The following is a 25,217-nucleotide window of genomic DNA, read 5'->3' on the forward strand; positions in this document are numbered from 1 at the left end:
TGGAATGGGTTGCCCAGGGAGGGGGTTGAGGCCCCATGGCTGGAGGTGTTTGAGGCCAGGCTGGCTGAGGCTGTGTGCAGCCTGCTCTAGGGTAGGGTGTCCCTGGGCACGGCAGGGGGGTTGGAACTGGCTGCTCCTTGTGGTCCCTTCCAACCCTGCCTGATTCTGTGATTCTATTATAATGATTTGGATTGGAAGGGTCCTTGAAGATCATTTAGTTCCAGCCACCCTGCTGTGGGCAAGGACACCTCCCACCTCATCCAACCTGGCCTGGAACATGTCCAGGTGGGTTTGGAATCTCCAGAGAAGGAGACTCCACAACCTCTCTGGGCAGCCTGCTCCAGGGCTCTACCATCTTCAAAATGAGGATTTTTTCCCCTTTCCCTTTTTTTCCCCTTTTCCAGTTTGTGTCCACTGCCCCTTGTCCTGTCCCTGGACACCACTCAGATAAATCTGGCTCCAATCATTCTGCTTTTGAATCTGAGTGTGCACTTCTGAGGTGTGACTGTTGGCTCTGTAAACACTGGAAGCTCTTTGGCAATAAAAGAGATTAAGAGACTTGAGTGGTAAAGTGTCTTGCTGCTGGGCTTAGGCTCAGAAAGCATCTCCTGCAGTCTGAGGTGGGGAGCTGGAGGTTGCTGCAGCTGCCTCTACATCAGAAAGTCCTGTCCTTGGGTTTTTATTTGTCCTGCTTGAGGGTTTTTGTTTTCCCAGCCAGTGGCAATGGATGTCATTGGCTGGATGAGTCCCCAGAGAAGCCAAAATTGGGTTAAGAGGATTGGGATGGAATCATAGAATGGTTTAGGTTGGAAGGGACCTCAAGGTCCAATTTCAACCCCTCTGCCATAGGCAGGGACACCTCCCACTAGAACAGGTTGCTCAAGGACTCATCCAACCTGGCCTTGAACACCTCCCTGGGCAACCTGTGTCAGTGTCTCACCACCCTCACTGCAGAGAACCCTTTCCTAACATCCAGTTTCAATCTCTCCTCTGCCAGTTTAAACCCATTACCCCTTGCCCTGTCATTACAACCCACAGCAAGGTTGGGCTGTGCTCTGCAGCTCCTGGCTAGAGCACCCAGGGTCCTGAGGGACAGATATGTCCCCAGCTGCCACCCACTGCATGAGTATAGAGGGGGTGAATGCTCTGCTCTGCCCTTCCTGTGCTGCTTCAGCTCTCAGCACTACCTGGGCACCTGTGCCACTTCCCCTAACCAAGGATGCTCTCCGTTGAGGGCACAGTGTGGTTGCCAGCACAGCACCTTTGTGCCTGCACCCACCTCTCTAGTTCCCAAGGGCCCATCCTCTCCTGCCCAAAACAGCAGCAGAAGCAGCCTGTGGGGCCCACAGTCTGCCTGGGGGTGGTGGCAGCCTCCTCCCCGTGCTGGGGAGCCCACAGGTTCCTGTCTTGTGGCCCTGGGAAGCCCCACAGCTGTGGCTCCTTCTTCATCTGGGGGGAACTGGGGTGTGCATATCTTCCAGCAGCCAGCCAGGGGCTGCAGCCTGTGCCAGGGACCAGAGCATGCTGCTCACCTTCACCCTCCACCTCTTGGGCAGCTCTGTTTTGCTCCTGGCTGCCACAGCTGGGGCTCAAGGTAAGGGAGTCCAGCAGGTCTGCAGCCCTGGGGCCTTCCTCCCACAGCCCTCTTCACCATCTCTGCTCCTCTCCTTGCTCTGCAGCCCTGGGGCCTTCCTCCCACAGCCTTCCTCTTCACCATCTCTGCTCCTCTTCTTGCTTTGCAACCCTGGAGCCTTCCTCCCACAGCCCTCTTCACCATCTCTGCTCCTCTCCTTGCTCTGCAGCCCTGGGGCCTTCCTCCCACAGCCCTCCTCTTCACCATCTCTGCTCCTCTCCTTGCTGATCCTTTTGTCTGTCCTTCTGGAGGTATCTGGGAGCCCTGTGCTGGGCCCAGGTGGAGCACAGCAAATTAGTCCCTGAGCATCACAGAGCCTCTGAGCACCTCTGCTCATGGGAAAGATCTCCTGGGTCAGCCCCAGAGCCACCCTGTGCCCTGCAGCAGCCAGGGGGAAGGCAGTTAGGACCTTGCTACAGGAGGCTGTGGAGACTCTTTCTCATCCTGCCCAGCTTCTTGGAACAAGGGCTTGACCCAGGTGCTCAGGCTGCCGCAGAGAGGCTGGTTATGGGATGCAGCAGCTCACAGCAGCGAGATGGGGAGCTGGCCCAGTGAGGGATGGGGGCTGAGCTCTCTCGGGTTGCAAGTGGCTGTGATAAGCAAAAACCGAGCTGGGGTGAGGCAGCAGAGTGCAGTGGCAGACAGGAGGGCAGGCTGAAAGGCTGCAGGGCATTGGAAGCCTGGCAGGCAGCCCGAGGTGTGCCGCAGCAGCTGCCGCAGGCAGGGGCACGCTGAGAGCTCAGAGGCTCAGGTTTTCCTCCTCTCCTCTCTCCAGCTGCTCGCTGCCCGTTCCCACACCTCCGCTATGGGAGGAGAGTGCCCTTCAGCCGCAACTCCTACAGGGCCGGGGACAGCGCCAGCTTCGCCTGCCACAGAGGCTTCACCCTGCAGGGCTCCCGCACCAGCACCTGCCAGCCTGACCTCACCTGGAGCCCACCTCTGCCAGCCTGCAAAAGGGGCAAGTGTCCTGGCCACGGCCGCGGGGGAAAGCTCCCTCCTGTGTCCTCTCCAACTTGCTGCCAAAGCAAAGCTGGGATCAATCTGCCCTCCTCCCCCTCTCCCCTCTCCTCCTCTCTCCTCCTTCCACTACCTCAGCTCTCAAAATGCTGAACAGAAAGGAGCATGGATGGGTCACAGGGATGGCTGCAGCTGTGGGGATGGCAATTTCTGTTACCCCAAGGGTGGATCCTGGGACTCCTCTTCTAGTCTTGTTTAGCCTGCAGAAGGGGAGGCTCAGGGCAGAGCTCATTGCTGCCTGCAACTACCTGAAGGGAGGTTGTAGCCAGGTGGGGTTGGGCTCTGCTGCCAGGCACCCAGCAACAGAACAAGGGAACACAGTCTCAAGCTGTGCCAGGGCAGGTCTAGGCTGGATGTTGTTAGGAAGTTGTTGTCAGAGAGAGTGATTGGCACTGGAATGGGCTGCCCAGGGAGGTGGTGGAGTGGCTGTGGCTGGAGGTGTTGAAGCCAAGCCTGGCTGGGGCACTTAGTGCCATGGTCTGGTTGGTTGGGCAGGGCTGGGTGCTAGGTTGGGCTGGCTGAGCTTGGAGCTCTCTTCCAACCTGCTTGATTGTGTGATTCTAGTCAGGTGTGGGGTGTCCTCATCTCCCTGCTGAAATGGGAAGCAATCACAACTTTCCACAGCTCTTGCTGTTTAAATGGCCTTGTGCATCTTCTGCCAGGTCCCATGATGGGCTTCTGGGCTCTCCTGTTGACAGTCGTTGCCTCTGGCCACAACCCAAGTGCAAGCTTGGTGCTATTCTCGCTGTGCTTACTCTGGGCCAGCAAATAGAACCAAGCCTGAGCAGAATTCAGGACAGAACCCTGATACCACCCAAACGGTGCTAGGAGCAGACAAACCACTGACCCCCAGGGCAATTCCTTTCCCCTCTGCAGAGGTGAAGTGTCCTCGGCCACCAAACATCGCCAACGGGCTGCACACTGGGCAGTCCCTGCAGACCTTTGCCCCGGGTGTGAGTGTGCACTACAGCTGCAGGGAGGGCTACCAGCTGCTCAGCAACGTGTCCATCAACTGCACCGAGACTGGGGTGTGGAGCAGGCCCCTGCCCCGCTGTGAAGGTGAGTGGAGGCTGCACTGCAGGGGATGGGGCTGCTGGAAGGGATGCTGCATGCTGGAGAGGCACCGATGGGGGGGGGTTGCAAAGCAACCTTAAGGAGCCTCTCGTTCTGACCCCCTGCCACAGAGACACCTTCCACTAGCCAGGGTTGCTCAAGTCCTGCGGGAGCAGCGCTGCAGGAGCAGTGCTTGGGGCAGCGGGCAGGAGGGAGGGGGCTGTGTGTGCAGCAGCTGCCCCTGCACCGAGCTTCACAGCTGCTGCTCATGTCCCTGCAGCCATCGGCTGTGAGGTGCCCGAGGTGCAGAACGGGAAGGTCCATGGGCTGCAAAGCACCTACAGAGCAGGAGAGACTCTTGAGTTCAGCTGCGACCTTGGCTATGCCGCAGAGGACACCTATGAGAGTCAGTGCCAGCCGGGGGGCAGCTGGGACCCACCGGTGCCTGCCTGTGAGAAGGGTGAGTGTGGGTGCCCCGAGGGCAGCCCTGCCTGGTCGCTGCTCCTGGCAGGCAGCAGCAGCTTGTGCGGCCTGAGCCCTTCCCCTGCTGGGCAGCATCAGCCCTGCAAGGCAGCATCAGCCTCCTGCCTTCCCCTGGCTCCTCTCTTGCTGACTTCCACTTTGTCTCCCTCCCTGCTGCAGTCCGAAACTGCTCCACGCCTCCAGGGCTGAGCAACGGCAGCCACAACGGCCAGGGCAGAGCCTGGTTCAGCCTGGGGATGGCTGTGACCTACTCCTGCGACCCTGGGCACTACCTGGTTGGAGACCCTACTGTGTTCTGTAAGGCATCAGGGAACTGGAGCCAGCCTGGCCCTCGCTGTGAAGGTGTGTCCATGGGCTGGCCCCTGGGGTGAGAGCCTCCCAGAGTGGCTCAGAGCACTGGGACGACCTTGACCACTGCCACTGGGACCTTGAGTGAGGCATTAAATTCCCCTTCAGTGCAGTCTGCAGCTCTTGTTACATAAAGCTCAAGCTGCCATGCATCAGTCCAGAGCTGGCTACAGTTCCAGCATCTCTCCTGCTGGGGCTGGGTGCTGGTGACCCCACAGTGTATGCCCAGGAGCTGGCACATCACTTAGTGGTAGACCAAGTGAGTTGGGGTCTCCACAGCCAGCACTCTCCTCCTGGTGCTCAGGTGGCAGCCAGGGTACAACATGGTATGGAGAGCTGACCAGTGAGGGTGCTGGGGACCAGGCACAGGCATGGGGCATGGCACAGCCTCTAGGGTGAGACCAGATGGATTCTGATGAATGATTCAACCTTCCTTGTCCAGGAAAGTCAGCAAAGAGACAGAGCACCCACAGGCTGGCTGTCAGGACAGACCTGGCAGCACCTGGGGTGCCTCTGCCTTCTCCTTTGCCTTTCCCCATCCCTGAAATGCAGGAGGTTGGAGCTGAGATGTCTCTCAGGATCACCTTTCCCAGGTCCCATGGCTTTTTCCTTTCCCCTCTGCAGAGGTGAAGTGTCCTCGGCCACCAAACATCGCCAACGGGCTGCACACTGGGCAGTCCCTGCAGACCTTTGCCCCGGGTGTGAGTGTGCACTACAGCTGCAGGGAGGGCTACCAGCTGCTCAGCAACGTGTCCATCAACTGCACCCAGACTGGGGTGTGGAGCAGGCCCCTGCCCCGCTGTGAAGGTGAGTGGAGGCTGCACTGCAGGGGATGGGGCTGCTGGAAGGGATGCTGCATGCTGGAGAGGCACCGATGGGGGGGGGTTGCAAAGCAACCTTAAGGAGCCTCTCGTTCTGACCCCCTGCCACAGAGACACCTTCCACTAGCCAGGGTTGCTCAAGTCCTGCGGGAGCAGCGCTGCAGGAGCAGTGCTTGGGGCAGCGGGCAGGAGGGAGGGGGCTGTGTGTGCAGCAGCTGCCCCTGCACCGAGCTTCACAGCTGCTGCTCGTGTCCCCTGCAGCCATCGGCTGTGAGGTGCCCGAGGTGCAGAACGGGAAGGTCCATGGGCTGCAAAGCACCTACAGAGCAGGAGAGACTCTTGAGTTCAGCTGCGACCTTGGCTATGCCGCAGAGGACACCTATGAGAGTCAGTGCCAGCCGGGGGGCAGCTGGGACCCACCGGTGCCTGCCTGTGAGAAGGGTGAGTGTGGGTGCCCCGAGGGCAGCCCTGCCTGGTCGCTGCTCCTGGCAGGCAGCAGCAGCTTGTGCGGCCTGAGCCCTTCCCCTGCTGGGCAGCATCAGCCCTGCAAGGCAGCATCAGCCTCCTGCCTTCCCCTGGCTCCTCTCTTGCTGACTTCCACTTTGTCTCCCTCCCTGCTGCAGTCCGAAACTGCTCCACGCCTCCAGGGCTGAGCAACGGCAGCCACAACGGCCAGGGCAGAGCCTGGTTCAGCCTGGGGATGGCTGTGACCTACTCCTGCGACCCTGGGCACTACCTGGTTGGAGACCCTACTGTGTTCTGTAAGGCATCAGGGAACTGGAGCCAGCCTGGCCCTCGCTGTGAAGGTGTGTCCATGGGCTGGCCCCTGGGGTGAGAGCCTCCCAGAGTGGCTCAGAGCACTGGGACGACCTTGACCACTGCCACTGGGACCTTGAGTGAGGCATTAAATTCCCCTTCAGTGCAGTCTGCAGCTCTTGTTACATAAAGCTCAAGCTGCCATGCATCAGTCCAGAGCTGGCTACAGTTCCAGCATCTCTCCTGCTGGGGCTGGGTGCTGGTGACCTTACAGTGTATGCCCAGGAGCTGGCACATCACTTAGTGGCAGACCATAGGCTGGCCCCTGAGGTGGCTCTGAGCTTGGGGTGACCTAGACCTCTACAACCAGACCCTTAGAGATGATTAATCCCACATGAAGTTGGGACAAATTTGAAGCCCTCCTGCTCTGAAGGTGGAGCTGGGAACATTTGGGATATGTTGGGGAGTTTTATGGAGATGTTGGACAGGTTTATGGAGCTGATGTTGGATTTGGTTGTGGCAACATTAACAGCCTGGTGGGGTTTGGTTGCCTTTCTTCTGACTCCTTTTGCATATCCCTCTGTACACTGATGATCCTAAAGGCCTTTTCCAACCCTAATGATTCTATGCTCATTCTTTTCAGCAACCATCTGCATAAATCCACACCTAGAGCATGGATGGCAAGCTGATGGCCAAGGATTCATCTCTGCACCTGGGCAAACGGTGACATTTCAGTGTCACAATGGTTACAGCCTGCAAGGCAGGGCTCAGATCTCCTGCCAGGAGGATGGCAGCTGGGACCCTCCTGTTCCTACCTGTGTTAGACAGCACCGTGGCCAGAAGCTCCCCAACAGGCTTGAACACCCAGGTAAACCATAGAACCATAGATCAGGCAGGGTTGGAAGGGAGCACAAGGAGCAGACAGTTCCAACTCCCCTGCCATGCCCAGGGACACCCTACCCTAGAGCAGGCTGCACACAGCCTCAGCCAGCCTGGCCTCAAACACCTCCAGCCATGGGGCCTCAAACCCCTCCCTGGGCAACCCATTCCAGCCTCTCACCACTCTCCTGCTCAACAACTTCCTCCTCACCTCCAGCCTCGCTCTCCCCACCTCCAGCTTTGATCCATTCCCCCCACTCCTGACACTCCCTGGCAGCCTCACAAGTCCCTCCCCAGCTTTTTTGGAGCCCACTTCAGGTACTGACAGGCCACAAGAAGGTCACCTGGGAGCCTGCTCTGCTCAAGCCTGCACAGCCCCAACTCTTTCAGGCTGTGCTCACAGCAGAGCTGCTGCAGCCTCTGAGAATCCTCCTGGCCCTGCTCTGGACACTCTCCAGCATCTCCACAGCCCTCTTGTCCCAGGGGCTCCAGAGCTGGATGCAGGACTCCATGTGGGGTCTCAGCAGAGCAGAGCAGAGGGGGAGAATCCCCTCCCTGGCCCTGCTGGCCACACTGCTGCTGCTGCAGCCCAGGCTCTGCTTGGCTTTCTGGGCTGCAAGTGCACACTGCTGGCTCCTGTTGAGCTTCTCCTCCAGCAGCACCCCTAAGGCCCTCTCCTCAGGGCTGCTCTCCAGCCTGGCACTGCCCAGCCTGGATTTGTGCTTGGCATTGCCTTGATTTAGCTGCAGGATCTTGCACTTGGTCTTGTTGAACCTCATGACCCCTACCTGATTTATGCCCCCTAACTCTGCTAAAATGATGTGGCTCAACCTTCTGAGTGGAGGGTTTAGATATATCCTGGGGCTTTATTCTCCAGAATCTTTTGGGGTATACATATATATATTTAGTTAATAATGGTTCTGTCACAAATGAAAAGAAACTATTTTTATCAAGCCAAACACTTCTCCTCCTCACAGTGCTCTGCACCCAGCACTCCTCCTGTCCTAGCCCAGTTCTCACCTCTCTTTTCTTTCTCACCAGGTGGTTGTGGTGCTCCTCCAAGGCTAGTCTTTGCTGAGCTAAAAGGGGAGCACAGAAATGAGATTGATTTTTCTGTGGGGAAGACTGTGCACTACACCTGTCGACCAGGATATGTTAAGCACCCAGGAATGTCACCTACTGTCACATGCCTTGAGAGTGGAGCGTGGTCAGCAGCTCCAGAGTTCTGTACAAGTGAATAACAGCTCCTTGGTTTGGTGTCCTGTTGCTTGAGAGGGGATTGGTGTCCAGGCTGCAAAAAAAACAACCCTTTCAATGTTATTCTGGTGCTCAAAGAATATGTGACTGGTGAAGCCATGTATCCTAAATGCTGTTGGAAACCCATTTTTGGAGAGGGGGGGGGGGGAACTGGAAATGTGGCCAGATTAAGTGGAGTAATAACTGCATCTGTTGAGCCATGGTGTAGACAGAAGGCTGAAATAAGGCTCCCCCAACTCCTTTCTTTTCTCTCTCTCAGGGAAAAAATGCAGTCACCCTGGGGAGCCAATGAATGGGAAAATTATTGCCCTAAGGGATCTCTTCTTTGGGTCAACAGTGGTCTATGGATGTGAAGAAGGGTAAGTGCTGGGCTTGGTTACTGCTTAAAGCAGTGAGGGGAGCTCGCACTGGAGTGTGTCCAGCAGACCAAGGGAGGTTCTCTTCCCCCTCTGCTCTGCCCTGGTGAGAACCTATCTGGAGTACTGCATTCAGTTTGGGGCTCCCCAGTTGAAGAGGGACAGGGATCTGCTGGAGAGAGTCCAGCAGAGGGCTATGAGGATGATGAGGGGACTGGAGCACTGCCTGAGGAGGAGAGGCTGAGGGCCCTGGGGATGTTTAGTCTGCAGAAGAGAAGACTGAGAGGGGATCTAATAAATGTGAAGGGCCTGGAGAATAAATGTTAAGAGGAGTGACTGAGGGAGCTGAGGATGGTTAGGCTGAAGAAGAGGAGGCTGAGGGCAGACCTCATTGCTGTCTACAACTACCTGAAGGGGCATTGTGGAGAGGCTGCTGCTGGGCTCTGCTTGCAGGTAATTTGAGACAGAACAAGGGGGAATAGCCTCCAGCTGAGGCTGGGGAGGTTTAGATTGGACATAAGGAGAGAGTGGTCAGAGACTGGAATGAGCTGCCCAGGGAGGTGGTGGAGTCATCCAATCTGGATGTGTATAAGGATGGTTTGGATGTGGTACTTAGGGCTATGGTTTAAGGTGAATTTTGTAGAGTAGGGTTCTAGGTTGGCCTTGGTGATGCTGAGAGGCTTTGACAATCTGCATGGTGCTGTGACTCTGTGTTTCTGTGACCTGAGATGAATGTGCCACTCGTTTATCACCAGGCACAGGTTAATTGGACAGGCCAGCAGACGATGTGAGCTCTCTGGTGGACATGTGGCATGGAGTGGTGACATTCCCATTTGTCAGCGTGAGTAGTTTGTGGCTTCTTGGAAGTGGCTTCAAGCTCTAGGAGTTTTCATGGGCCTGGTAAATATTTTTCAGCAGAGGACTGCCAATTTTTTCCACTCAAAGCTTTCCTGTGGGCGTGAAAAACATCACAAAGTTGTGGTGCTGCAAGCAGCATTTCACAGGAAGGATGGAAATGATATTTGGTCTTCTTTATTTCCTTAACAGTAGCAAAGATCAGAGAGATGCAACCTGCTCTAGGTAGGGACATCCCTGCTGACTGCAGAAGGGATGGACTAGATGAGATCTAAAGGTCCTTTCCAACCCAGTGTATTCTATCATTCCTCCACAGAGGTTTGCCCTACTGCTCTGCTTTCTGTCATAGGAATTGCTGGCCAGGGAGCTGAGATCCAGTTGCCTACAAGGCCTCACCTAGAAGGTCACTTCAAGTGCAATTATTCCATCTCTAGGACGTGTGATTGTGCCCCCCAAACCCGAGGGGTTTCAAATCCCTTGGTGCCGCTGTTGAATTGGGGAGCTTTGTTCTGTCCCTCTGCAGGTATCCCTTGTGAGCCACCTCCAGACATTCCCAATGGGAAGCACACAGGCACGCTGCTGGATGAGTTCAGCTTTGGCACAGCTGTGACATACACCTGCAACCCAGGGTACCCCCTCTACGGAGAGTCCTCCATCCACTGCACCACCCAGGATGGAAAGAACGGAGTGTGGAGCGCACCCGCCCCGCGCTGTGGAGGTAGGGCTGGGGGTGCTTGGGCACATCCTTGGGCATAACCTTCCCAACCCTACTGGATCACAGAATCATTCAAAGGTGGCCTTGTAAAAAGGACCTCTGCAGATCACCAGTTGAAGTGGGACAGGGATTTGCTGGAGAGGGTCCAAGGGAGGGCTATGAGGATGATGAGGGGACAGGAGCACTGCCTGAAGAGGAGAGGCTGAGGGACCTGGGGCTGCTTAGTCTGGAGAAGAGAAGACTCAGAGGGGATTGAATCAATGTCTATAACAATCTGAGGGCTGGGGGTCAGGAGGGGGGGACAGACTCTGCTCACTGCTCCCAGGGATAGGACAAGGAGCAGTGGATGGAAGCTGCAGCACAGGAGGTTGCAGCTCAACACAAGGGGGAACTTCTTGACTGGAAGGGTCCCAGAGCATTGGGACAGACTCCCCAGACAGGTTGTGGAGTCTCCTTCTCTGGAGCCTTTCCAGGCCTGTCTGGATGTGTTGCTGTGTGCCCTGAGCTAGATTGTGTGGTCCTGCTGTGGCAGGGGGCTTGGAATGGATGATCTCTTTGGATCCCTTCCAACTCCTGACATCTGTGAGTCTGGGATCTAATCCAACCACTGTTAGAGCAGGACAAACCACAGTAAATCACAGAGGATCACATCCAGATATGTTTTGAATGCCTCCAGAACAGGAGACTCCACAACCACTCTGGGCAGCCTGCTCCAGGGGTCTGCCACCCTCCCAGTGAAGCATTTTTGGTTGTGAGTGGCAGGAGGAATGAAGATGGCTTCAGAGGGGGCTGCACCCATTGACAGCATGAATTTGCCCTCCTCTGGCTTTTGAAAGCTGGAGCTTTATAGACTCAGAGGATGTCATTTTGGCTGGAAAAGACCTTTCAGATCATAAATGAGAGGGAATGGATTGAAGCTCGAGGAGGGTAGATTTGGAGTGGAGATTAGGAAGAAATCCTTCCTAGTGAGGGTGGTGAGACACTGGCACAGCTTGCTCAGGGACACTGTGGATGTCCCCTCCCTGGAGGGGTTCAAGGCCAGGCTGGATGAGGCCTTGAGCAACCTGGGCTAGTGAGAGGTGTCCCTGCCCATGGCAGTAGGATTGGATCTAGATGATCTCTAAGGTCCCCTCCAACCCAAACCATTCTCTCTGTGACTCCCCCACTGCAGCCACTCTCTAACCCTGCCAAGTCTGATGCTAGACAATGTCCACCAGGACTACAGCCACACCTAATTTTAACTCCATTTTTTTTTCTTTGCCCTCTCCATATTTCTTCTCTGCCTTCCCTTCTGCCTCACAGATGTGAGGTGTCCTCCCCCTCCCAGCATTGCCAACGCCCAGCACAGTGCCCAGCCCTCGGGCACTCATCTCCCAGGCTCTGCCGTGCGCTACTCCTGCAGGGATGGCTACTCCCTCCTGGGCAATGCTTCCATCAGCTGTACCCCTGCAGGGACATGGAGCCAGCCCCTGCCCCGCTGTGAAGGTTTGTATTGGCTTCTTTGGTCTTTCCCCAGGCCCTTTCTTTCTTCTTGGTTTTTGGTCTAATGGTTGCAGACCAAATTTTCAGGGAGAGATGGAGACCAAAGGCTCCCCCAGGCAGGAGGAGCTCCATCTGCCTCTGGGGCATTCCCTTCCTGTCCCCCAGTAAGGGCAAGCTTTCAGGAGAGGTTGAAGAATGGTATTTTGTGTAAAACTGAGTCAATATTGTTGGCATGCCTGTGACAGTGGTGGCAAGGTTCAGCAGCAGATATTGCCCTGGGTTAATGTCCCTTCACACCCCCAGCTGTGCCTCCTGCTCTTCACTTCCAGCCACCGGCTGCAAAAGACCAGAGGTTGAGAATGGAAGGACATCTTGGCTGGACATGTCCAAACCTGGGGACACTGTCACCTTCAAATGCAATGTTGGTTATGTCTTGAAGGGCTCTCAGGAGTCTCAGTGCCAGTTTGGAGGCACGTGGGACCCTCCTGTCCCCACCTGTGAGAAGAGTAAGTATAAATGAGGTGGCAGGGGGCAGCTGATTTCTTCTGAACCACTGTGTGAGTGCTACCACCTCTTGTTGGAGGTAAAAGAGACACTCACCTCAGGTTTTCTCTTTCCAGTCCTGGAATCTGAAAGTCACCTACAGGAAGGATGGGGAGGGGCTGTTTAGAAGGGCTTGTGGTGACAGGATGAAGTGCAACAGCCTGAAACTGGAGCAAAAGAGATGTAGGTTAGAGAGCAGGAGGAAGCTCTGCACAATGAGGGTGATGAAATACTGCAACAGGTTGCCCAGGGATGTGGTAATGGACCTGACCCCGGGACCCTGAGCAGCCTAATCTAATTGGAGGTGTCCTTGCTGGTTGCAGGGAGGGGGTTGGGCAAGATGACCTCTGAGGGCCTCTTTCAACCCGATGCATTCCATGGCATCTGTCCTCTGACCTCCACCAGCCCCACTCAGACCTAGGGAGAGCTTTCATCTCTTTGAATGAACCCACGAAGGGAGCCAGCCTGGTGGCTCCACCTTGATCACAACCAACACAAGGCCAGAGCAAGCTCTCAGGACCACAGATGGAAACTAACCACTGTAAATGTCTAAGGTGTGAGAAATGATCATTCTTGATGTCAGTAAGCTCATGACCCACAAAGGCTGGGAGGTCTGTGAGGGTAGGATGGAAACATAACTCAGGGACAGCCCTAGTGACCTGGTAGGAGTTAATGGGAAAGAAGGAAATGAGAAGGCTGCCTGCACCCTGCAGTGGGTGTTCATGGTACCAGCTCTTCACCAGCTACAACTTCTCCCCCTCCTTGTAGTGCTACAATGTCCTTCCCCCCCAAATATCACACATGGCCATCATGAGAGCAAGGAGGTGAAAGTGTTCCTCCCTGGAACATCAGTGAAGTACTTCTGTGACCTGGGCTATGTCCTCACTGGGAAGACAACACTTTCCTGTTTGGCATCTGGAGCCTGGAGCACCCCTTACCCCCGGTGTGAAGGTGAGCTGGGAATGCTGCTGCCCACAGGGAAGGGGAAGCTGCTTGGTCTGCTTGGGAAGCCAAAGGGACATGTCCCAGCTCCAGCAGCTGCTTCCTCAGCCCACACTCTGCTGTGGTCCCCTTCCAGTGAATACCTGCACAAGCCCTACCATTCAGAATGGAGATGTGGCTGGAGGACAGAGCACTCTGCACCATCCTGGTGCCAGCATCACCTTCCAGTGCCACCCAGGCTACCTGCTGCGGGGCAGCCGTGAAGCCAAGTGCCAGCCTGATGGGCGCTGGGTACCTGCTGTCCCCACCTGTGAGCCAAGTGAGTGGGGCACATGGGGGATGAGAAGGAGGACAGTTAGGGTCCTTCCCACAATGTGCCCTTGTGGCCAAGAGGACCAATGGGATCCTGGAGGCATTCAGAAAAGGGTGTCCAGCAGATGGTTGCAGACCAAATTTTCAGGGAGAGATGGAGGCCAAAGGCTTCCCCAGGCAGGAGGAGCTCCATCTGCCTCTGGGGCATTCCCTTCCTGTCCCCCAGGCCTGTCTGGATGTGCTCCTGTGTGACCTGAGCCAGACTGTATGGTCCTGCTCTGGCAGGGGGGTTGGACTAGATGATCCCTATGGGTTTCTTCTAACCCCTGACCTCCTGTGAGCCTGGGATCCTTGTGCTGGACGGGCCCTGCAGCGATGTTCTCTGCCTCACTCCTGTCACCTTATCACAGCACACTTATGTTGTGCTCCATATGCTCCTCCACTAGGCACAATGACTAAGAAGCCATCCTCTGCTCCTGCTCTGCCAGTGCTGCCCTGTCCTCCACCTCCCATCATCGCCAACGCCACGCACGGTGCAGAGCCTGGCACCAACTTCACCAGTGGCATGTCCGTGAGCTACAGCTGCCAGCCTGGCTTCTCCCTCCTTGGAGACCCCTCTGTCTTCTGCACAGCCTCAGGGACCTGGAGCCTCCCATACCCACGTTGTGCAGGTGGGGCTGGCTGCTGCCCTGGCACCCACAGCTGGCTGAGCACCCATCCTGGACTGGGATGAGTCTGGAGCAGGCAAACCTGGAAACCTACAGAACCTCTTTCAGTTCCTGAAAGAAAGCTGGGAAGGGACTTTATCCAAGGGCTTGTGGTGATAGGATGAGGGAGAATGGATTGGAGGGCAGGTTCACACTGGAGATTAGGAAGAAATTCTTTCCAGTGAGGATGCAGAGACACTGGCACAGGTTGCCTAGGGACACTGTGGATGTCCCCTCCCTGGAGGTGTTCAAGCCCAGGATAGATGAAGCCTTGAGTAATCTGGGCTGGTGGGAGGTGTCCTTGCCCATGGCAGAGGTGGTTGTCTTTGAGCTCCCTTCCAACCTAAACCATTCCATGATTCTAAGAGTCTATGAACTGGCATAGAGGGGGTGGGGGGGGAACTGCACATCCAGGGACAGCCACGGGTCTAAGCCTGCTCCCAGCACCTGCAGCAGCTGTGTTCACTTTGGTGGCTTTGTGCATGGATCCTCCCTGCCTGCTACCCTGCCCATGCCATTTTTCACTTTGCTCTGTCCTCTCTCTTTAGTTCTGCAATGTCCTTCACCTCCAAATATTGACAAAGGAAATCACAACAGCCAGAACTTGGAAGTTTTCACTGCTGGGATGGTTGTGAATTACAGCTGTGACCCTGGGTACAGCCTCCTGGGAGAGGCATCCATTTACTGCATGGACTCTGGAAACTGGAGCCTCCCTCTTCCTCGCTGTGCAGGTAGGCTGTGCTTGCAGGATGGGAGTTATGGATAGTCTGGGAAGCCTGTAGGACTCAGCTTTAGTCTTCCCAAAATGTTGAATCCTTCAGTCCTCCCTCTTTGTTTTCAGTTTTGACTGGAAACTTTGATCCATGCATCCCTACTATAGATTTCAAACCAGCTCATCCCAGCTGATAGCCCAGTTTCTGCTCTGAGGGCAGGCTGAGGGAGCAGGGGGTGTTCAGCTGGGAGAAGACTCCAGGGGGACCTCAGACCTGCCTTCCAATAGCTGAAGGGATCCTGCAGGGAGGCTGCAGACAGACTTTTCCTGAGGGTGTCTAGAGGCAGGCCAAGGGAAAATGGTTTGAAACTGAGGGAGAGCAGGGTGAGACTGGAGCTGAGGAAGAAGTTGCTCAGTACAAGGATGGGGAGACTCTTGCATAGGCTGCCCAGGGAGGCTGTAGCTGCCTCCTGCCCCGGGAGTGTTGAAATTCAGGTTGGATGAAGCCTTGAGCAGCCAAGTCTAGTTGAGAGGTGTCCCTGCCTATGGCAGGGGGTTTGAAGTAGATGATTTGTGAAGTCGCTTGCAACCTGAGCTATGACTCTTTGTGTTTCCTATCCCGACAGGTGTCTGTAGTGCCCCTCCAAACCTGACCTTTGCTGAGCTAACTGAGAAATACAAAAACCTGAGCAAGTTTCTTGTTGGGGACACTGTGAGATACAGCTGCCAGCTGGGATATGTGAGACAGCCTGGAGTAACCCCAACTCTGACCTGCCTCCCAAACCGCACATGGTCTGCGGCACGAGCGTTCTGCCAAAGTGAATAGCTCCATCACTTTGCTGTTGGTTGTTCTGAGAGTTGCCTGAGCTACATTTTGTGGGTTTCTTACAAGCAGTTCTTTAACAAAACAACTCATACATGGCTTCACCAGTCACATCCTTTGAGCACCTATTGGCCTTTTCCAAACCACACCTTGCTTGGTGGCTGAAGGTGGACAGGTCCTTTTGATTGCCTTCTCGTAGTGAGTTAGACAACTGCAAGAGAAGAGTTTAAACTCAGCCTTGTTCTTTCCCAGGGAAGAAATGTAATTACCCAGAGGCACCAGAGAATGGCAAAGTTGTTGTTCTGACAGATCTCTTCCTTGGGTCAATGGTGAGCTACATGTGTGAACAAGGGTGAGTCCTACATTGCCTTTGTAAACCATTTCTGAGCTTAGTACTAGGCAACTTCGAGGCTTAGAGCCCACTCCTCTGTGGGGGTCATTCTCCCAGGGCTGCTGTTTTGGGACCAGTTTGGCCATAGCTGCCTGCTCAGGGAAGGAAGAAGTGTCTGGAGATACTCAAAACCCTCCTGGATGCATCCCTGTGTGATCCTGCTCTGGCAGATGAGTTGGACTGGCTGAGCTTTGGAGGTCCCTTCCAGCCCCTGACCTTCTCTGATTCTGTCTCTTGTTTTTTTTCCCTGCCTGTGCTCAATATTATCTTGCAAAGCTTCAGTTTCAGGTGGACACCCAGCAGGACCTGAGGGGGCAGCTGAGCACATGCTGCAAGGAGGCTCCAGCAGTTTGGAAATCACTTGGGTCTGAGTCTTGATTTAGCACCTGACCAATCCACCCCAGAGTAATTTGAGATCGCTGCTGTTCCTCTTGAGCTCTGGAAGAAGGAACTTGGGTGTCCTTCATTCCTATGTCTCAAAGCAACAGAAACACCTCAGTGACCAGGCAGAATGAGGAGGCTGCAAGGGGAAAACTTCTGGGGGGGGGGGTAGTGCTGGAGTGAGTGGCCAAAATCCAAGCTGAATGACTTGCTATCAGCTGATATTTCTGTCTCTGCCACTCCAGGCATCGACTGGTTGGACAACCTCAGAGGAAGTGTGAGGTCTCTGGACCTGCTCTCACATGGAGTGGTGCTCTTCCCACTTGTCAAAGTAGGTCACCACTGGATTCCAGCCCTTTAAAAAGTGGCATTTGCTTACAATACATCAAACCTTGAGGAACAAGACTTGTAAAGCATAGGATTGGGTGTTTTTACTTGCTTGCTTCTCAATTCTTCCAGAGCCTGGCTTTTGATCTCTCAAAGTTATGTAGATGCCAGAGCTGCAAGAGGCCTGCAGGGATTTGTCTCTTTTCTCTCCCTTGTTCATTTTCTCTCCCTTGATCCTCTTCTCTCCCTTGTTCCTTTTCTCTCCCTTGTCCCTTTTCTCTCCCTTGGCCCTTTTCTCTCCCTTGTCCCTTTTCTCTCACCAACCTAAGTAATAAATTAATGAAGAAATGTGTCTCAGAATACAGGAGTGGGATATTGAGTAAAGCACAACTGGAATCTTTCAGACACTGCTGTCCAGATCACAGGGCTGGTTTGCAAGGGTTGATTGCTGCAATCAGTCTTTGCTTCAAGTGGAATTGCTTTGGGAGGCAGGAGCTGGGTGTGTGGGAAAGGAGTCATGGTCATAGGAATGACTTACTGTCGCTGTGGGGACAGGCTGAGTGAGTTGGAGCTGTTCAGCCTGGAGAAGAGAAGGCTCCAGGGAGAACTCAGTCTTTCAGTACCTGAAGGGGAGTACAGGAGAGCTGAGCAGGGACTGTTTAGAAGGGCTTGTGGTGACAGGACGAGGGGCAATGGCTCTGGGCTGGAAGAGGGGAGATTGAAACTGGAGATTAGGAAGAGATTCTTTACAGTGAGACACTGGCACAGGTTCCCCAGGGAAGTTGTGGATGCTCCCTCCCTGGAGGTGTTCAAAGTCAGGTTAGATGAGTCCTTGAGCAACCTGAGCTAGTGGGAGGTGTCCCTGCCCATGGCAGGGGGATTAGAACTGGATCATCTTCAAGGTCCCTTCCAACCCAACCCATTTTTACCCTGTGCTTCTCAGTATCTGCATTATTGTCTACAGGCACAACACTATGCTTATAGACCTAACAATGTGGTAACCCCAGGAGGTCAAGGAACCTAAAGGAGCTCAAACCCCTTAATTCTTGAAATTCTTCCTATGTGAATCTCCAAGTGCTGCCTGTGAAGCTTCTCTGAGCAGTGCCATGTTAAGGATGGACTTTCTATGTGCACCTAGTATCAGTACAGCTCCTGCTGAGACAAGGACTTTGTTTTTTCAGAGGTGGCATGCCCAGCCCCACAGATCAAGAATGGGAGAGTGATTGGTCATAAATACACCTACACCTACAAAGACACTGTTACTTTTAAGTGCCACAAAGGTTTCATCTTGAGAGGCCATCGCACAGCCCAGTGCCAAGCCAACAAAACCTGGGATCCTCCTCTCCCGGTGTGTGTGCAGGGTAAGTGTCAGCACCCAGACTTGACAGCATGGCAGGTTCCTCCTCAACTGCTCCAACCCATGCACTGAAGCCAAAGTTGGCTTTATTTTCCCTCTTGCCTCCAAGTACTTTTAAGGAGAAGCAGAAAATGTTCCTTTTGTTGATGCCTTTCTTCTCACCCAGGGGGAGAGCCTGGTTTCGGGTGATGCTGTAAGTACAGAGGTGATGTGCACTTTGCTCTCCCTGCTTCTTGCAATCCCTGATCCACGTTCTCTTTGTTTCCTGAAAGTGAGGACGTTGGGAGCTTCATGGCAGGGAAGTGACTATCAGAGAGGAGTGAAATTCTTGCTGGAAATGTAAAGGCAGGGTGGTGAAAAATGGAGGCAAATCTGTACATTGTATTTGCTCAAGCAGATGTGGGTTTTTTAACTCCTAGTGCAGCACCCAGGTGGAAAGGCAGAACGTTATCAGCATCCTGACACCACAACGAAGCCAGGTAGGGCTGTTTTAAGAAGAAAAGTTACTCAACACTCACTCCTCCTCCCAACCCATCCTGCTCTTTGCAGGGAAGAGCAGTAACTGCACTTTCCTCACTTTCCTGTTACCACCTTTCTAGCAAGTGAACGTATTTGCCTTCCCTGCCTATCCTCTCCCTCTCCTGCTTTCCCCCTCCTTGCCTTTCTCCTCCTCCTTTTCTCCTCTTTTCCCTTTCCCCTTCTTTCTCCTCTTTCACCTTTCCCCCTTTCTCCTCTTTTCCTTTTCCCCTTTCTCCTCTTTTCCTTTTCCCCTTTCTCCTCTTTTCCTTTTCCTCTTTTCTCTTTTCCTTTCCCACTTTCTCTTGTTTTCCTTTCCCCCTTTCTCCTCTTTTCCCTTTCCCCCTCTTTCTCCTCTTTTCCCTTTCCCCCTCTTTCTCCTCTTTTCCCTTCCCCCTATATCTCCTCTTTTCCCTTTCCCCCTCCTTCTCCTTCTCTCTCTCCTCTCCGTTTCTCCTCTCTCCTCTCTGTTTCTCCCCTCTCTCTCCTTTTTCTCCCCTCTCTCTCCTTTTTCTCCCCTCTCTCTCCTTTTTCTCCCCTCTCTCTCCTTTTTCTCCCCTCTCTCCTCCTTTTTCTCCTCCTCTTCCCTTTAGTGAAGTGTCTGCCTCTTCCAAGTTAGTATAGAACACAACAGTCATTTCTCAGACACTTTTGATGTAGAAGCCCATGTGTAGTCCATCAAGATCCTCTAGTCCTGGTCCTCTCTCCCTGGTCTTCCAGTTGTGAAGTGTCCCCATCCTCCAGCCGTCACCAATGGGAAGCCCAAAGGCAACATCTCTGACACCTTCCCCTATGGAGCATCTGTATCCTACAGCTGCAATCCTGGTTATTCACTTGTTGGGAATGCCTTCATCAGCTGCATGGGGTCAGGAACCTGGAGCCAGCCTCTTCCTCAGTGCACAGGTGTGTTTGTGATTAGTTTGCTCATGTGGCTTGAAATTCCTGGTTGGCAGAACCAGACTCCCTCAGAGCTGAGATGCTCCAGGCCCTGGATCATAGAATGGTTTAGGTTGGAAGGGACTTCAAAGCTCAGCCAGTTCCAAACCCTTGCCATAGGCAGGGAGAACTCCTACCAGAACAGGTTGCTCAAGGCCTCATCCAACCTGGTCCTGAACACCTCCAGGGAGCTTGTGGAGCAATTTGGTGATTCTGTGCTCCACAACCTCCCTGGGCAACCTGTGCCAGTTTCTCACCACCCTCACTGCAAACTTCTTCCTAACATCCACTTTCAATCTCCCCTCTTCCAATTTCAACCCATTCCTCCTCACCCTGTCCTTACAAGACCTTGTCAATAGTCCCTTCCCAGCCCTCCTGTAGTCCCCTTCAGATACTGGAAGGCTACTACAAGGTCTCCTTGAAGCCTTCTCTTCTCCAGGCTGAAAAGCCCCAACTCTTGTAGGCTGTCCTCCTCTGGACTCACTGGATAGGTCAGAGGTGGATGCAGTATCAAGGCAGGGGGCTCACAAGTGAGTTATCAGGAAACAAAGGAAATTATTACATCAGAGAAGTTCTCTCTGATGAGTGGTTTGTAGATAACATGAGCCTGACTGCTGCCTTCTCAGCAAATGCCTCATTTTATGTGTCTTGGCACCTCTACAGCACCAGTATGGGTTGGGAGGTGATCTACTGGGGAGCAGCCCTGTAGAGAGGAACTTGGGAGTGTTGATGGAGAACATCCACGGCACAGCAATGTGCCCTTGTGGCCAAGAAGGCCAATGGAATCCTGGGGAGCATTCAGAAGAGTGTGTCCAGGAGATTGAGGGAGGTTCTACTCTGCCCTGATGAGATCTCATCTTGAGTACTGTGTTCAGCTTTGGGCTCCCCAGTTAAAGAGGAACAGGGATCTGCTGGAAAGAGTCCACAGGAGGACTACCAGGATGATGAGGGGACAGGAGCACTGCCTAAGGTGAGGCTGAGGGACTTGGGGCTGCTCAGTCTGGAGAAGAGAAGACTGAGAGGGGATTTAATCAATGTCTATAACCATCTGAGGGCTTGGGGTCAGCAGTTGGGGGACAGGCTCTGCTCACTGCTCCCTGGGATAGGACAAGGAGCAGTGGATGGAAGCGGCAGCACAGGAGGTTCCAGCTCAACACAAGGGGCAACTTCTTGCCTGGAAGGGTCCCAGAGCCCTGGCACAGGCTGCCCAGAGAGGTTGTGGAGTCTCCTTGTGTGAAGCCTTTCCAGCCCTGTCTGGATGTGTTGCTGTGTGACCTGAACTAGATTGTATGTATGGTCCTGCTCTTGCAGAGGGCTTGGACTGGATGATCTCTTTGGGTCCCTTCCAACCCCCGACATCCTGTGAGCCTGGAATCCTCTGTGTAGCTGACTCAGAAGGTCACCAAGCAAACCCAAGACAATTTCATGAACGTCACAAGATTCCTGGGTGTCCCTGCAGCAAAATGTGACCATTCACCAGAAGAAACTCAGGGTGCTTCCTCGAGGAAGTTGTACCCACCTCAGTGACTCAGGAGTTAAACTGGGCTCAGATAACAATGAGAGGAAAGAGGATGCCCAACAGTTATGTAAATGAGTCAGAGGCTGTTTAAAGGAAGCAGTCACACAGGAAAACACTCTCCCTGCCAGTTCACAATCTTGTGGTTTGCAAATGCCTTTAGTAACTACTGTGTGTCAAAGTCAAAATAAACATTAAGACATCAGCCCTAAAACAAAGGGTAAAGGTGACCTCTTGACATCACTTGGTGATGTCACCATCACTTGGTGACTTGGTGATGTCAAGTGAAACTTTGGTTTCTACTGACAACCTCCTCCTCCTCCACAATTCTTGGGCAGTCAGAGGTGATTTGATGCTTAAACTGAAGCAACTAACTGGAGTTTGAGGAGGGCAGATTTAGGCTTTGAGTTGGAAGAGATTTAGATTGAAGCTGAGGAAGAAATTCTTTCCAGTGAGGGTGGGGAGACACTGGCACAGACTGCCCAGGGAGTTTGTGGCTGCCCCCTCCCTGGAAGTGTTGAAGGCCAGGTTGGATGAGGTTTTGAGCAACCTGGGCTGGTGGGAAGTGTCCCTGCCCATGGTAGAGGGTTTGGAACAGGATGGTTTTGAAGGTCCCTTCCAATCCAAACCATTCTATGAATCTATGAAATATTTACATATGGGAGTCAGACAACCACCAACTTCTCCAGCTACAAAGAAAGGAATTAACCTTTGGAATAAGAATTAATTCCTGGTTCCATCCAGGAAGAATTTAAGAGCAATGTCTCAGACAACCCACAGGTCTGTTCTGCTCTATTTTATCTCTTTCCTCATTACATGTCCTTTTTTCTTTTCATTTCAGAGATCAGATGTGTATTCCCAGAAGCTGAAGGTGTCAAGAAAACCATGAAAGGAACCACTTATCTCTTTGGGACTAACATCACCCTTGAATGTGATGATGGTTACAGGTTGGAAGGCACCAGCCAGATTCAGTGCCAAGAGGATTTCAGCTGGGATCCTCCTGTACCAGCCTGTAAATTGAGTGAGTGAAATGGGAACAAAGCAAAGACCAAACAAAAACGTGCAAACACCTTCACAGCATGAAAATGCCTTTTAAACAAGCAAGTGTGGGGGAAAAATAAGTCTAGGATGGTGTGGGTTTAAGACCTCCTCACTGTAGGTCTGAGCTGTAAAAGCTTTATTGAGGAAGTGATTCACTTTCTAATGAATTTTGTGATTAACAGCTCAGAAAGACCAAATCTTCTTGCAAGAGTTGGCTGATTTTTCTTTCTTTTCTCCCCTTCAGTGTCACACAAGTCTGGTTCAGCAGCCCTAGGTGAGCAACTCAGAGCCACTTTTGTGGCCAGAAGCAGGGGGCTCGGTGGCGCTTGCTTGCTTTGATAGAACCACAGAATGGCTCAGGTTGGAAGTGACTTCAGAGGTCATCTACTCCAACCTCCACACCATGGGCAGGGACCCCTCTCAACTAGACTCAGGTTGCTCAAGGCCTCATCCAACCTGGCTTTAGCACCTCCAGGCAGGAGGCAGCTACAACCTCCCTGGGCAGCCTATTCCAGAATCTCCCCAACCTTGCACTGAAGAACTTCTTCCTCAGCTCCACTCTAACCCTGCTCTGCCTCAGCTTCAAACCATTCCCCCTTGGCCTGTCTCTAGACACCCTCAGGAAAAGTCCCTCTGCAGCCTTCCTGTAGGATAGCTTCAGGTATTGGAAGACAGCTCTAAGGTCCCCCTGGAGCTTTCTCTTCCCCAGGCTGCACACCCCCAGCTCCCTCGTCCTGTCTTTACAGCAGAGATGCTCCAGTCCTTGGATCATCTCTGTCGCCTCCTCCAGACTCCCTCACCAGCTCAGTGCCCTTATGTGCTGATGAGCTCTAAAACACACAGTGAGAATAACAGACTCTTCTCCCTCAGGAGCTGCAGCTGCTGGAATCCTGCTTCTCCTGGGGGCTGGCATTGGCTGGAAAATTCTCTTGAAGCAGAAGGAAGGGTAAGGTGGTTTTCTGGATGTTCCTGCATGACCTTTGTGTGATGGTTTGGGTGTTCCCCACACTTTAAAAATCACCCAGACTAGACTCAGCCAGCTCTGGAAATATGAATGAAGCTTATATTTACAGCTAGCACAATATACAAGCAGATAGTTACAGCATATACAGTTATAGACAGAAATAGACAAGGTAAAAAAGGTAATACAGAAACACAACTCTCCTCCCAGAAACCTGAGTCCCCAGGAGGGGCTCTCAACCACCTCTTCACCTTTCCCCTACCCCTCTCAACCTTACCCCAGTCCCAAGGAAGAATGGAGGTTCAGCCAGGGGGTTAGGAAGCAAAGTGGATTAGTCCAAAATGAAGGGTGAGGTTAGAGAGTAAGATGCAGCTCAGCCAGCAGCCCAAGTGAGAGAGAGAGAGACTCCCTTATCTATGTTTTGCTTTTACTCTTATACATCTCAGCAAGCCTATGAGCAAAGTAGACATCACCTCTGTTTTCCTTTCACAGCCTGTAATCTAGTTCTTCCCACCAAAACATTCTAGCCTGCTTCAAACTAGCACACTTTGTCACCAAGTTTCTAGTTTTAAACACTCCATAGGACTGAAATATCTGCCTGAGAGTGCCTGGGTCTGGTCATTTTTGTCTCTTCAGCTCACACTGGCAAACTGCATGAGGCACAACAGCCTGGACCTGATGGTGTGGTTGTGGTGGTTTATTTCAAAGCTTTCTTCCTTCAAGGAAGCCAACCTGAGTGATTTTTTTGCAACCCTCTAAAGTGTTTTCCTCTTTGCCACTCAGCTCTTATCACACCTATGAAAACCACAGCTGCCAAATCCCTCTGACCCAGACACCTGACCAGAAATCCAGATGCCTTCCATAGAAGGTATGGATCTGTATTCCTCAGCCTAAAACATCAGCTAGAGCTGCAAACCTGAGTTGTTCCCATAAAGCCATCCAAGGTTCCCTCCAGCCTCCTGCTAAGATGCTTCCTTTTGCTTACATAAACCTCTGTTTTAAACATAGTGGCTTTTGAAAACTGGTTTTCCTTTCTGACACTCCCCTGCAGGGGTTGGCTTTGGTTTCTGTGATCTGAATAATTGTCATTTACAGCTCAACCTTTCAGCCTGTGCCTTGCTTCTGATGTAAACTTGGGTTTTTTGGTAAGGATTGCAAGAGAGATTGCTTTCTAATCAAGTACCTTTAAGAGCACTAGCATAAGAAACTGAGCCTTTGGGGGGGGGGGTTGGCTTGTTTTTATGCTTGTCTGGAATCCTAGAATGGTTCAGGTTGAAAGGGACCACATAAATCATCTGCTTCAGCCTCCCTTCCATAGGCAAGGACACCTCTCAATTAGACTCAGCTGCTCAAGGTTTCATCCAGCCTGGCCTTGAACACTGCTGGGAGGAGCCAGCACAACCTCCTAAGAAGCCTATTCCAGAATCTCCCCACCCTTGCACTGAACAACTTCTTCCTCAGCTCCAATCTAACCCTGCTCTGCCTCAGCTTCAAACCATTCCCCCTTGGCCTGTCTCTAGACAGGAGCACAGCCCTGTAAGGAGAGGCTGAGGGAGATGGAGGTGTGCAGCCTGCAGAAGAGGAGGCTCAGGGTAGAGCTCATTGCTGTCTGCAGCTGCCTGTAGGGAGGCTGTAGCCAGGTGGGGTTGGTAACCAGCAACAGAACAAGGGGACACAGCCTCAAGTTGTGCCAGGGCAGGTCTAAGCTGGATGTTAAGAGGAAGTTGTTGTCAGAGAGAGTGATTGGCATTGGAATGGGCTGCCCAGGGAGGTGGTGGAGTTGTCCCTGGAGGTGTTGAAGCCAAGCCTGGATGAGGCACTTAGTGCCATGGTCTGGTTGGTTGGGCAGGGCTGGGTGCTAGGTTGGGCTGGCTGAGCTGGTTGATTCTCTGATTCTATTGGCAGGCAGCTCTAACATCCCCTGGAACCTTCTATTCTCCAGGCTGATCACCCCCAGCTCCCTCAGCCTGTCCTCAGCCCAGAGGTGCTCCAGCCCTTGGATCATTTTTGTGGTCCTCTTCTGGACTCACTCCAACCAACATCACTGTGTCCTTCTTACCATGGAGACACCAGACTTGGAATCCCACTTTAACTTAT

At 53.2% G+C, this 25,217-nt stretch overlaps 1 protein-coding gene across 1 annotated transcript; it reads left to right on the top strand.

Annotated features, from left to right (window-relative positions):
* The first annotated feature begins 1,521 nt into the window (after positions 1 to 1,521).
* CR2 (complement C3d receptor 2) lies at positions 1,522 to 24,045 on the top strand. The gene is given in 27 exon segments (XM_064173571.1): positions 1,522 to 1,594; positions 2,409 to 2,597; positions 3,527 to 3,709; positions 3,984 to 4,163; positions 4,346 to 4,528; positions 5,159 to 5,341; positions 5,617 to 5,796; positions 5,979 to 6,161; positions 6,755 to 6,979; positions 8,032 to 8,223; positions 8,507 to 8,606; positions 9,359 to 9,444; positions 9,982 to 10,176; positions 11,476 to 11,658; positions 12,967 to 13,149; positions 13,277 to 13,459; positions 13,941 to 14,123; positions 14,708 to 14,890; positions 15,498 to 15,689; positions 15,947 to 16,046; positions 16,712 to 16,797; positions 17,975 to 18,154; positions 19,387 to 19,569; positions 21,960 to 22,139; positions 22,404 to 22,433; positions 23,030 to 23,105; positions 23,904 to 24,045. Coding segments are annotated over 27 exon segments (4,176 nt in total). The 3' UTR covers positions 23,986 to 24,045.
* Positions 24,046 to 25,217: the final 1,172 nt, after the last annotated feature.

This window comes from Pogoniulus pusillus, chromosome 39, assembly GCF_015220805.1.
Source record: "Pogoniulus pusillus isolate bPogPus1 chromosome 39, bPogPus1.pri, whole genome shotgun sequence".
Taxonomy (NCBI): domain Eukaryota; kingdom Metazoa; phylum Chordata; class Aves; order Piciformes; family Lybiidae; genus Pogoniulus; species Pogoniulus pusillus.